This window comes from Strix uralensis, chromosome 4 (assembly GCF_047716275.1).
Source record: "Strix uralensis isolate ZFMK-TIS-50842 chromosome 4, bStrUra1, whole genome shotgun sequence".
NCBI classification, from domain to species: domain Eukaryota; kingdom Metazoa; phylum Chordata; class Aves; order Strigiformes; family Strigidae; genus Strix; species Strix uralensis.
In genome coordinates this window covers 120,915,351-120,927,822 of record NC_133975.1, presented here as the reverse complement: position 1 = coordinate 120,927,822, position 12,472 = coordinate 120,915,351, and the positions used below count along the sequence as shown (strand labels likewise).

The 12,472-nt window shown below is 37.2% G+C and overlaps 1 protein-coding gene across 6 annotated transcripts in view; it reads right to left on the bottom strand.

The window, feature by feature from the left end:
• Positions 1-12,472, bottom strand: part of TECPR2 (tectonin beta-propeller repeat containing 2) — a 43,881-nt gene that overhangs the window by 30,969 nt on the left and 440 nt on the right. For 5 of the 6 annotated variants that reach the window (XR_012628972.1, XR_012628973.1, XM_074868809.1 and 2 more), the window contains exons 2-9: positions 7,858-8,142; positions 7,621-7,749; positions 7,079-7,210; positions 5,968-6,125; positions 4,518-4,830; positions 3,590-3,722; positions 1,807-2,271; positions 175-1,169 (exon numbers count right to left, since the gene is read on the bottom strand). Coding sequence is in view for 4 of the 6 variants with exons in the window: in XM_074868809.1 (XP_074724910.1) it covers positions 175-1,169; positions 1,807-2,271; positions 3,590-3,722; positions 4,518-4,830; positions 5,968-6,125; positions 7,079-7,210; positions 7,621-7,749; positions 7,858-8,091 (2,559 nt within the window). In the remaining 2 variants the exon portion in view is untranslated. Of the gene's footprint in view, positions 1-174; positions 1,170-1,806; positions 2,272-3,589; positions 3,723-4,517; positions 4,831-5,967; positions 6,126-7,078; positions 7,211-7,620; positions 7,750-7,857; positions 8,143-12,249; positions 12,375-12,472 lie in introns of those variants that run through there. The other variant, XM_074868811.1, reaches the window with a different exon arrangement.

Below are 12,472 nucleotides of genomic sequence, written 5' to 3'. Positions count from 1 at the left end.
GGATACATCATATTTCGTAAGTTGCAACACACACTGCAGTTTGGCTCTATGCTTTACTTGTTTACTTGAATCAAGTAAGAAAAGAATTGCTTTCCTAAAGAAGGAGAGTAATTACATGAACGTTTCTTTTGAAATGTTGCAATTACGTATTTTAACTAAATTGAAAACATATACCTGATCAGATTTTAACAGCACCATGTCATCTAGGCTTATCTTGGCCACATCCTGGGAACCAGGCCCAGCACCAACTTCCGGCATGCTAGTCTCCGAGGATGAATACGGTAATCCATGTCCATAAATATCCTCTTCATCACTTGAGGCAGATTTCTCAGTCTTACTTTCATGAGTGTCTGTTATCCATTCAGCAGTGCTAGTACTAGATTTAGCTTTGACTGCACTTTCAAAATTCCATCCAGAAATGGAAGTGTTATCTGAGTAAACATCGTTAGAGATTTCAAAGTGGAGCACAGAAGGATCTGACAGAGCGCTGTGTATTAGAGAGAGTTGCTGTTGGTCTTCCCTACCAGTTTCACCACTTTCCTTTAGTGTCAGTGAAGTCTGAACACCAAGGACACTGTCACATTCCAAAAACATTTGGTCTGTAAGGTCTGGCTCTTCAAAATATTTTTCAGTATCCTGCAGCTTCATTTTATCTAAATTTTCATCTATTTTAGACAACGTAGGAAAATCCCGCTCCTCCTCTTGGCTCAGCTTTCCAAGACAGCATTCATCGCTTGCAGAAACCACACTACCATTATATTCACCAACAACACTGCTTGTCAAGTCTTCTGTGAGCGTTAGAGGAGAGACAGACGTTAAAGTATCTAGAATAGCTGAAGTACCCATGCCACTGTCACTATTTGGAAGTTTCTGTAAATCAACCATATCTCCATTTTCTTCATTAATTAGTACAGTTGCAGACTCAGGAGACTGTAGGACACTGAAAGTTTCCGAACCGTTATCTTCTTGCAAGATCGTATGGGACTCCACACTGAACATGCTTTCCTGATCTGGAGATCCAGTACTCAAACGATCAATGCTGCCACTCATTAGGCTGGAAGTCATGGAAAAGGAGTCTGCATTCAATGAATGTGGACTATCACCAGAAAGCTGACGCTCATAAATTGGCGTACCTTCCAGAGAGCTGTGGTTTTTCCTGGTCCCACTTTCTGTTCTCACAAAACAAAGGGGTGAAAAATAATAGTAATAAAATCTATTAAATTTTGATGCAAAGTAAGAAATTTAAATATTTTTATCATTGGGAGAAGAATAGAGTTAAATCTAAATGTCAACATACTGATTTTTTTCAACTTCAACACTAAATGATACATAGAAACCCAAAAAAGTCTTAATAACAAAACATTTTAAAGTTGTAACATCAATATAGTAAACAATTAAAATAATCAAGTACCTACACTATTTCAACAAATTAAAAAGTATGGCTAAGAAAGACACTGTCAAATATTCTAAATAGAATGAATAGATATTACACAATTCCAACATAAACCTGGAAGCAGAGTCCGCTGTATGTTAACATTAACCCATATATTAGAACCTTAAGCACGTTTACATAAAGCAAAACAAAAGAATAAAACAACTAGATCTAAAAAGACTTAACCAATTTATCACTTTCAAAACAGGCTTTCATCTTAAACACAAATGTGCCCACCACAACCACTCAAAACCACTCAAGAGCATCAATACAATGTAAACAAAGCATGTCAAGCACACACTCTCTTGTGTGAAACATCAGAAGTGACATGTTCTAATAATGAGCAGTGGCAAGGAAAGTTCTGCTAGACTTACCATGTTTCTTCTTTTTTTTCTTTTTCACTTTAATTGGCTTTACAATGAGTTCTTGATCAAAATCTTCAGAGCTGATTGTGCTGAACCGTTGTGAAGAAAGTTGACCTTCTCTCTGAGCTTCTGAAAGTTGGTCTGCGCATATCATAAAGCTAGAGCCACTGTCCACAGAATTTACTGAACTGCTCCTGCTTCTTGATTCACTTACTACAGAGCAGCCCCTTTTTCTTGTGTCATTGCTCAAGTCTCCCACTCTTTCAAAACTTTTCTCCGACAGTGTTGGAGTTTCCAGATCATCTTTCACTAAAGAATAAGAGTCATTTTTATCACCAATAACTGAAGAGGAAGCAACCATTTTTTTATCTGTCTCCACTGAAGGGCTAGATGATACCGATGCAACTACTGATAATGGGGTCAGCAATTTAGGACTCGTATCCGTTAAAGGATTCGGCGATTTTGAATTCACATCTGAAATTGACCAAAAGAAAAATAAAAGTATAAATACTAGTGTGTCAAGTGAGTAGGAGCATAGCTCTTGGAGGGTATTGAAAGAAAAGAAGCTTTATGCAATGGAAAAATATTCTAAATTTGCAACATTTCAAATATATATATGCACACACACAATGTAAACTTCATGCAAGTAAATCTATATCAAACCATTTTAGTAAAATCTATCTCCCAAAGCCTGTATCAAACTTCTATTAGCAAAACTCTAAATTTATGTTTATGTATGAAGAATGGTATAGGTCTTTAGCTTGGAAGACCCAACCGTATCACACACTTAAGTGCCACCCTGTACCTTCACCTTCTTCATTCAAACATTCAGCATCTTGAACAAATCAAGGAAAATTTACCAGATAAACCACTGTGGTAATTAGAAGAAAATATACTCTAAGAAGGCTCCTTTCAAACTATACTTGGAAGTTCAGATTAAAATAATAAAGGCCCCCGAGAAGCCTGTCAGTAAAGAACTGCTTAAATGACTAAAGCTATTGCTAATATGCAACAATAAGAAAGTTAAGTTCTCTAGCATTCAGTGAGACTTCATGGCATATTTACCAGCATTTTGCAAAGCTAAGATGGAGTATTTTAAATGCGTAAGTAGTCCCTCTGTGAGTGCAATATGCTGGATAATGTTGTTTACAATCTTTATGATTGAGAAATCAGCCAGCACCATCATTACGGAAGTATTATTAATCCCTTTTAAAGAGCTCTAACAACATAGATACTGAACTCAGATGGCAACAAATAAGAAAATAAACTCTCAAATTCTTTTTGGAATTTTAGTGAGTGTTCTTTGGGGTTTTTGCCAGTTCTTTCTGTTTCATTGCTGTGAAGATTGAGATTTCCTGTGGAATGTGGGTGGTGAGAGGTGGCACAGAATCAATCCATTCAGGTATCTCCAGCACAGACAATTAAGGCTGATCAGTAAAAGGATAACCATGATCAGGAATCCAGATTGCTTCAGCATCATGGTTTAGAATAAGGTCTCAAATGCACAGAGTAGAGATGCCTGGCTAGAATACTGACCTACTCTCAACAAAAGGGAACCATAATTAATTTCTTAATGCCCCCATTCTCACTGCAGCTCAGATGAGCAGATAAATCAGATCTCTAAATATAATCTGTAGAAACAGATAAACAACTATAGAAGCTGGTAGGTTTTTGCAATAACCTGAAGGGTTTCGTGTGGGGTTTGATTTGGTTATGGTTTTTAGTATTAAAAAAGTACAATAGGCACCATGTTCCATAAGGTACATACTATAGTTTGCTAATCTATACAAACCTATTGATGACAGTCCTTCAGGTCTACTTGAAATTCTTATTATGTCTCTATCTCCCTTTAAGAGAAAAATTTCATTGTTGGTACAGGACACAGACACAATATCACCATATCCTTCCAAGCCACCAATCAAAGCCTATAAAGAGTCAACACAGAAAGGAATAATTGGCATCAGATTAGCACACTCTCTGGACAAGATGGTGCTCTTAACAGAAGTGTTCACTGGAATTTAATCAACATATATAGTTACAGAATAAAGAATTTTATCTTAACAAAAAGAAAGAAAATAGAAAAAAGAAACAGGAAAGCACTCTTTAATCATGATGTAGCTCACTTTTATACTAATTTTAATTCCATGGATCTACTCATTTTCTCTGTCCAAACTAGCAGCAACAATACAACAACTTAAACAATATACAGTTTGGTGGTGGAAAAGAGCCGCAGTAACAGGTTTAATACCATTTAGACAAAAAGATACTAGGTTATATCACTTTCATACCCACTTGCAAGAAGACAAAATAGCTAACAGCTCACTCCATATCAAATAAAATTTAATGCTTGGGTTTTTTCAGACACCAACAGTAGTAGAATGGAAAGAATAAATAGTTCCAGGCACATTTTCCAGGTCTAAAACTTCTTTTTGCATTAGTTACTAGATTTTAGATTTATATATATTTTGCTAAGTACCAGAATTGATTATGATGTTAACACCTGTACCGAAAGCTTTAAATATATATTTTATACATAATATACCAAGCTGTGAATATATCATTGCAATGATAACTTGAAGAGGGAGAGAATAAAGTCTTCTTTGTTAAGTTTAAATATGGATTTAAATCATAGAAGTGTAACGGATAACCGAAAGAGTGTCTCATGGCATAGCATGAACAAAACCAAGTAAACAAAATATGCACCCACAAGGTTTAACTACCTGGTTCACAGTGTCTAGTAAGTAGATGCTGTATTCATTCCAGGTCAGCACCCATCCCTCCCGGAAAAAGCATGAAACAAGCCCAAGGTGTTTCTCTGGGGAGCTGTAACTTCCTCTGTCAGGTGGTTCCAAACGAGGATACAGTTCAAAAGTTTTTATTCCTCCAGCAAATATATCTTTCAATATGAATGTGGCCTGAACAGCTCCATGAACATCAGACTTCCAGAGACGAAGCCCAGGTCTGGCAGCAAATAGTGTCAGGTCACTCTGTTTACATAGGCCAGGTATAAAACATGCTCCAAATTTGCCAGTGCTAAAATGCAGAAGAAGAACTTATTTTAAAAGTTATATACTCAACTTAGAAACTATTTTTAAAACTAATGGCATAAATTCACAACTGCAAATTATCAAAAAGAAAAGTATTTAATTAACGTATTCAGTCAAATGTCTGAAGTACAAATTTGGTTACAGTAAGACAAGAACAGCACTTCCAAACAACAAGTTTTCTCTCAGCTTTAGATGTCAGACACTACATCTACTACATCTATTAGGCAAGTTAAATGACTCCTAATAAGCTTCATAGCCTTAACGGTACTCTCTGTCCATCTCAGAAAGATCCTACTATGCAATCATCCTTCTTCCACAATCAATAGAAACCAAGCAAAACGCTACAAACTAATGCTAAGAAACTGACAGCCTCTACTTACAAGGAGCACAGAACAGACAGACCGCAACCGTTACAATCTCCATATCTCATGCATAACAACACTATTCCTATCACCCAAGAAAACTCCTTGTACATAAGATGGTCCTCTGTATTCCTCTTACTATTCATGTCCCTGAAAGATACATTATAAACGTTCTTTCAAGAGTCGATCTCCTCTACTTCCAGATACAGTCAGTCATTCTGTTCTAAGACTGGACTCCCTTTTCCTTCATATCCATGAGACATTACACGACAGAAGATGCCAGAAAGTCATACGGAGTTCCTAGCCTTCAAGTCAACTTTAAGTGCTTGCTATGCATGTTCCCTTTTAATTCACATCAGTGTATAAGAAAAATTGAAATGCTGACTCGCTTTTTGCATCAGATATTACACCACCCATTAGATGGACCTGATTACAATGCTTGCTCGCACCAAGTCACAGTAAACCAAAAGGAACTGCAGAGCAAGTTTGGCAGTGATTTCTCATTAAAGAATGAGAATACATCTTAAATTTTTGCACAGTAGTGCCCTGAAAATATGACTGTGACATATTTGCAACCATGTACTTTCTAAGTAGGTAGAATTGTCATTTCATGTTCGAGCACACATAGCTACTGTAACTAACTTTTTATGAGCGAACTGCTGTGTTGTATTAATTTCACTGCTTAGACCACTCTTTCTGTAATCCACTCTGAAAAGCTAGAATTAATAGATGTGCCTGCAACAAGATTTTATGAGGGTTACTTTTTTCTGGGCTGTGTTCCAACTTGCTTGACAGATTTCTCTTCTGTGTAAAAAAGTAGAGTCCGTTGTAAAGTAGAGACAAGCAGCACTTTCTGGTTGTAATCCAACTGCACAATCGAAGATGGCTCTTCCAATACAAGGCTGGAGTTGCAAACACCCTTTTAAAGATACATGCAATTAACAAGAGTCAAGCTTTCCAAAAATATAAGGTAACAGCTAAGGCTTCAAAGAAATTAATAAGCCCAAGAAAGAGAAAACAACTGCTTCTGAACTACAGTTGCACAAAGTTCACTTACTGAATGTGGAGTTCCTTTATGCAGACAAAAGGGGAGTTAGATCGTGTGTGCCACAGGGGCGCACTATGAAATTCAGTTTCTCTTGGAGTATTAGCTAACACATTTCACTTGAAATCAACAGAAACTCTAGGACACATTTTCTTCCTTCCCCACTGCCAGGTCATACAATGCTGAGACAATCGTTACATTTGGAGATGTTGAACCTTTTTGTCAAATCAAATGAGGGACAGTCATAGGTAAATCAGAATGGTAGTTGTTTAAACTTCTCTCCCATATAGAAATTCAAGTTACTATTTTGTTGATGTCCCAGGTCTGTATTAACAAGACATTAGAAAAATTCCATTTACTGGTAACGTGCTAGTCACCCAGTAGAACCCAAATATCACTTTCATTCTACACTCTAGACTGAGATGTTGAATGATTCTGAAAAAAGTACTTCATCAATACAGTGAATCAGCAACGTCACATCATTCAAAAGTATCCTTTCCAAACAAAAGAGAAAGCACTAACTGAAAGCTGAAGGAAAAAATTATAGTTATTTCAAACAGAAACATGATAAAATGAGAACGATCGCCACTTTTTTTTTTTTTTAAATATATATATATATTTTTTAAAAAGGTAAGGCAGTTGTGAAGAATATCCAATGGTTGTCTTGCTGGGTGTGTGCACACTTGGCCAAGCATACGCATGCCAATAAAGCAGTCCAACTAAATACACGATACTAAGCAATTAACTAGCTGCTTAATATTTAAACACACAAGCATTCTTTCATGAAACTGTAAATGGTAATTAAAGTCTCTATAATAAATGCTCACCTGGTCTAGGTCTAGGGCAGAGTAGACAATCTTTCCTTTGTCATCTCCAGAGAACAATTTCATTCCATTGGGACTCCAAGCTAAAGCTGTAATGCTACTTTTGTGGATACCAGCAACATCAAATCTACGAAGCTGTGAAACAATACAAAAAGCATTACAAGGAGGGGAAGAGAAAAATGGAGGCACAAAAAACTATTCAGTGACTGATAAATCAGAGATCAAGTACAAGCACGCAGGTCATTTTAATTTTTATTTAGCACAAAAAACCTAAACAAACAAAAACCCACCACCAAATAGCTCAAACAGTTATTACAAATGATGAATTTCTCAAAAGCATTTTTGATTAAATACATGTTTTGTAATGAAAACCATGCTTTAAGATTATTGCTTTTATAAGCTTAATATATGAAGCCTAAAACACATTCACAGTTATTTCATCAGGCAAATTCTCTGGTTTTCACTATTATAAAGAATCACAATAACACTCTACTAGGATTTGCCATACTAAACCTCAAGAAGTTTAGCCAAATGCAAAGATTTACCTGTTTGTTTCTTCCAGGTAATGAAGACACAAGCTGAAAAACTGCAACCCGACCTGAGGCTGTACCAACAGCAACTAGATCATCGAAACAACTCAACAGCTTTACAAAAGTAATAGATTCACACTTCCCCTGTTGAAACAAACCATATATAAAACTCACAAAGTGAAAGACAAACAGCAGCTCAATTCTGAGCAACTCAGCTTCATTAAAGAGACAAGAGTAAAAGTTACTATTTACCTCAAAATTATATTTTTTCATCTGGTTTAAATGTCTGCAGTAGAGATAAAGCATTCCAATACTGCTCCCCACAGCAATGTAGTCTCCATTGGTATCAAGTGCTGTGAGGTATACCACAATAGAGCGAAAGCCTTTCTGGATCTTTGTAGGAATGGCATTGAGAAGATAATATAAGGGACAAAACTCCTTAAATATAACCGGTGAAGCCACAGATGCCATAGCAAGCACTGGCATCAGCAATTTTAAGGCTGAAACAAACACATCTACTTGACCACATATGGAAATCTGAAAGATAAAAGCAGAAGACAAGCCATTAACTTCTGTGGAAAGAGTAAATGGTTAACAGAAAGCCACCACTTAGCAAGTATGTATGCAGAAATTCTCAGGTTTTGTTTTACATAAAGAAAAAGCAAGTTAAACTCTTCTAGTGACTGTAAATTATTTTTAGAAGAACCTTTTTCTCAAGAATATGCTTATTTCTTAAGTTCAGACAGTATCTAAGGAGGTATGGTAACCACCAAATATGGGATAATCTCTTTTTCTTGCAGCTGTGAGCTCATCAAAGTTGAGTTCAAATGCAGTATTTCTTCTCATGTGGCTAGTGAAAGAACCGTTAGGGCTCTGACACTGAACAATCTGTGCAGCGTATCTCTTCATCTACTTTCAAGCTCTCCCCTCAATCCTCCCAGTGCTGAGAGCATGGGATATTCACTGTGTTAGATGGAGCTTAAGATCAAAGTGTCAAACTAGTATTCATGCTCAACTCCTTAATGCCCTGCACCCCAAGAAAAACATGGTTGAGAAACAACTCAGAGCTACATCTGCCATATAATTAAATAACAACCAATGAAGAAGAACAGTCTGGGAAGAAAGAGGCAATGCAAAAATGAAAGAAGTCTGAGTTTGACAAACACTGGAAAACACCCATGTAGCAACGGAATTTAGAAAGATAAGGAGCAAACAGAAAAAGTACCCTGTGTCTGTGTTTCCCTTTATGATTAAGCAAATAATTTCATGCTGATGATCAACACTGTCAATATACTTAGGAGACAATTCTGGTATCTTTCTAAGAATAACAGAAACAAAGATTCTGTTTGCCTTCTTCAAAAAAAAAAATGTAGTCAGAGCTCATTATAGTAATAATGTACTGGGATCTTCAGAAAAAGCTGATATGACCATAATGTACATAAAAAATATTTTTAAAAATTAATTCAACCTAGTAATTTTTCTCATTGTGGGGTGACAGCCTTGACGAGAACATTTTGCAGCAGTAGCTATTCCCCTCATGAATGACTTTGGAAGACGGAAAAGGAAAGAAACCTTCACTTCTTGAATTTTATTTTGCCATGAGCAAGTCTGAATGGTTTAGAATCTGCCAAAAATACTTGCAGTTTTCCAAGACAAGAATTCTGGATTTCTGTAAAGACGGAAGTTTTCTACAGTTGTTTAAGCCCGCAACACTGAACACTTTCTTAAGCTTCAGCAGTTATAACTTCCTTAGAGAAATGAAAAACAGAAATACGCCTATTGAAGCTAGAAACATTTCTAAATGCTCAAAATTATTCTGTAAAGTATTCCTACTGCAATTTACGTGATATGTCCTATTGTGCCTAGTTTTTATTTCTCGAAGGATGGAAAATGGCATTTCTCAGGCAGCTGCTTCACACATTGCTTACAGTGTATATCAACTACATTAGGAAAAATATAGCTGCTCTAGTTTAATACCTCCATTACTGTGATGTCTCAATTTTCAAACTATTTTGGTTATTCTGCAGGAGGATTCAGCACACTGGCTTTGGGCCCTGCAACACTTACTGTGAACACACAATTCCATTAAATCCAAAGGGATTACTTGCATGGCATTACCCATTCAAGCCCATGTTAGACAAGACCACAGGAATAAAGATTGGTTACTTGGACCCACGTTTTATCTGTGTTACAAAAATTGCAAGTAAATAAGCTAGCAGCAGTTATTAGACATTCTTAATCGTGATAAATTTTACTGCCTGCTAGAGCTTGGAAGTTAATTCCACTCTCTTCTAGTGTTTACTACCTGTCATGACACCTATTTCATAAAATACCACAAGGATTAGCTAATTACTGTGTCCAAACTATTTCTGAAGAGTTCCTTGGGAACTGTTAATGTTGTGTTGATGGTTGGACTGGATGATTTTCTAGGTCTTTTCCAACCTAGACAATTCTGTGATTCTGTCATTCTTTTAGAGTTGTTTACTAAATTAACAGATAACCTCAGTGCATCACCACTCTCTTACAGTATTTTCACACACCGTCTATTTTCTATCCTATATTCCTAATAGAGACCCCACTGCTAAAGTCTCGTTTGCTGTTCTAAACATGCTGCTTTGCCAGTTTAGTAATTTTACTAGCTACTGGCCTTCTTTTTCCCTCCTTTCTTTTTTCGAATAAAATAAAATCCAGTCTTCGTCCTGAGTCTCACACGTACAAATCTTCCTCTGTCTAATATCAACTTCTACCACTCACCAGCTACTGCCTCATGACTTTTTCATATTTTGTTTTTTTAAGTCCTCTTTGTCACCCCTACAATTCACATCTGTCATCATCCAAAGCTGTGCTTGTAGCTGGAATCACCTCACATTCCTCGGGTGCCAAAGGACCTTGCAAGTCCTCAGAATCCATTCTCTCTTAGTTCCCATCATTTATCCTTCCACATCAGCTGAACTGTTAAAACACAGTAATTCATTACAAACTATGGAATTATGGAAATTAGTATTATCCAGATAAAGACTATTACTCTTTCCTCTACAACAACCCTACCTGCAACCTGATGCGTGTCTTGTAAGTTCAGAAGTAATTTAAAAAGATGAAAAAAGAGAGAGTTTGATATGGGGTTTTTTTCCCCCCCATAGAATTATTTCTTGTCATGTACTAAGTTAAATTTAAAAAAACTGCTGTTAGGTTAGGGGTCTCACTCTTCACAAAATTTAAATACAATCATATTTCAATCTTCTCTGATGGCAAAGTTGTAAAACAATGAAATTAAGTTTTGTTCTCTATAACCCATTCACCCTGTATAATCAAAAAATATATTAATAAACTACCATTTCTTGCCATCATACGCAAATTAGTGTCATCTTGAGTGGTTTACAGACTAACAAAACACTTGCACTGCCTGCGTGAAAACATATAACTGAAAGCTCAAATCATCACTTTACTAAAAATACTGCTAATTAAGTCATTTTACCTACACAAATGTATAAAGGACTAGAAGACTGCAATGTGGCCTATATATATTTAAAAACCACATAACCACCACAGTTTTCTGCTTTTGAGCCTAAAGTCTTCAACATCCCTGTAATCACAGTTGTGTATCACATGTAGGCTCTTTATTAACAGCTTTAGGATTATTTGTTATCTGCTTTTCCTACTTCATTAATCAAAGGCAAACAGTGGATATAATCTATTTTCTCAGATAGATTTTGGAATTGGATGCATATGTTCACTGTGTCAGCCACAGTTACTCTGAAGTACGTAACAGCTGCACAGGGCAAATCAGCTTGTGCTAAGCAGCTATCCTGCAGCAGAGATAAAGTAGAGAAAAATACCTTATGTTGCACATCAGAAACAATCACCAAAGAGAGTCCTTCCTTCTCAACTCACAAAGTTCACAAGTTTTCAGATATTGCATTCAAGGCCATGTTTTGAAAAGCAAACTTCTTAAAATTTTCTCTGATCTCAGAAGCAGGAATAAGGCTCAGTGCTGCCTAACAGAGGCAACTAAAGTGAGAGATAATCCCACGGTTAAACAGATAGGCAGTGGTTAAAGGTTCAGTGCCAGGTTATGCCACAGACTGACTGCAGGAGGCTAAAGCTGTCACTGCACTTCTCTGAGCCCAAGTGTCCTGTCTGTACAAGAGGGACAACAGGTCTGGGTTTTTTTAATTCTTTGGCATAAAAGCTTAAATATAAGCTTTTCATAGTGTGAACAAACTCATATATATGACCACATCTAAACACAGCAGCCTCTGATCTCAGATGGATCTGCCAACAGAAAGTGACTTTCTAATACTTCTCACATTTTTAGCCCAAGGAGCATGCTACCTGACTGCCACACCTCCAGAGCTTTTCACAGTAAACCGATGCCAAGCCGAGGGGAGAACACAAATTCACAGCCCACAGAAACGAGGAGCTCTACTTTCCTGCGTCCCGTTTGCAGGCGGAGGATCAGCCAGAACGCAGGTCGTGATTACCTAACACGCCTGTTTGGCTCAGAAGAGCTTTTTTGGAAAGAAAAAAAAAAAAAAAAGCAAACCAGCAAACCTAAGTGACAGATACAGACAGGAAAAGGAGCACCTGGGGTCACTGTGCATGCAGGTACGCCAAGGGGGGCTGCGGAAACCAGGCTTTACTCACTCTGATGGTCTTGGGACACCCAGTTTCTCTAGAAAACCTTCCTTCCTTAAATATATTTCTATATTCTGACAGGTGTTTCAAACCGTTCCTTCCTAATACGCCGCCTTCTAGCGCTTGAGGGGTTGCAGCTCCAGACAGGGGAACAAGAACACAGCCGCGGGCTGCGGGCGGACAGCCGGCAAAGCGCCTCGCCTTCCCGCCGGTTTACCTCAGTTTATGCCGG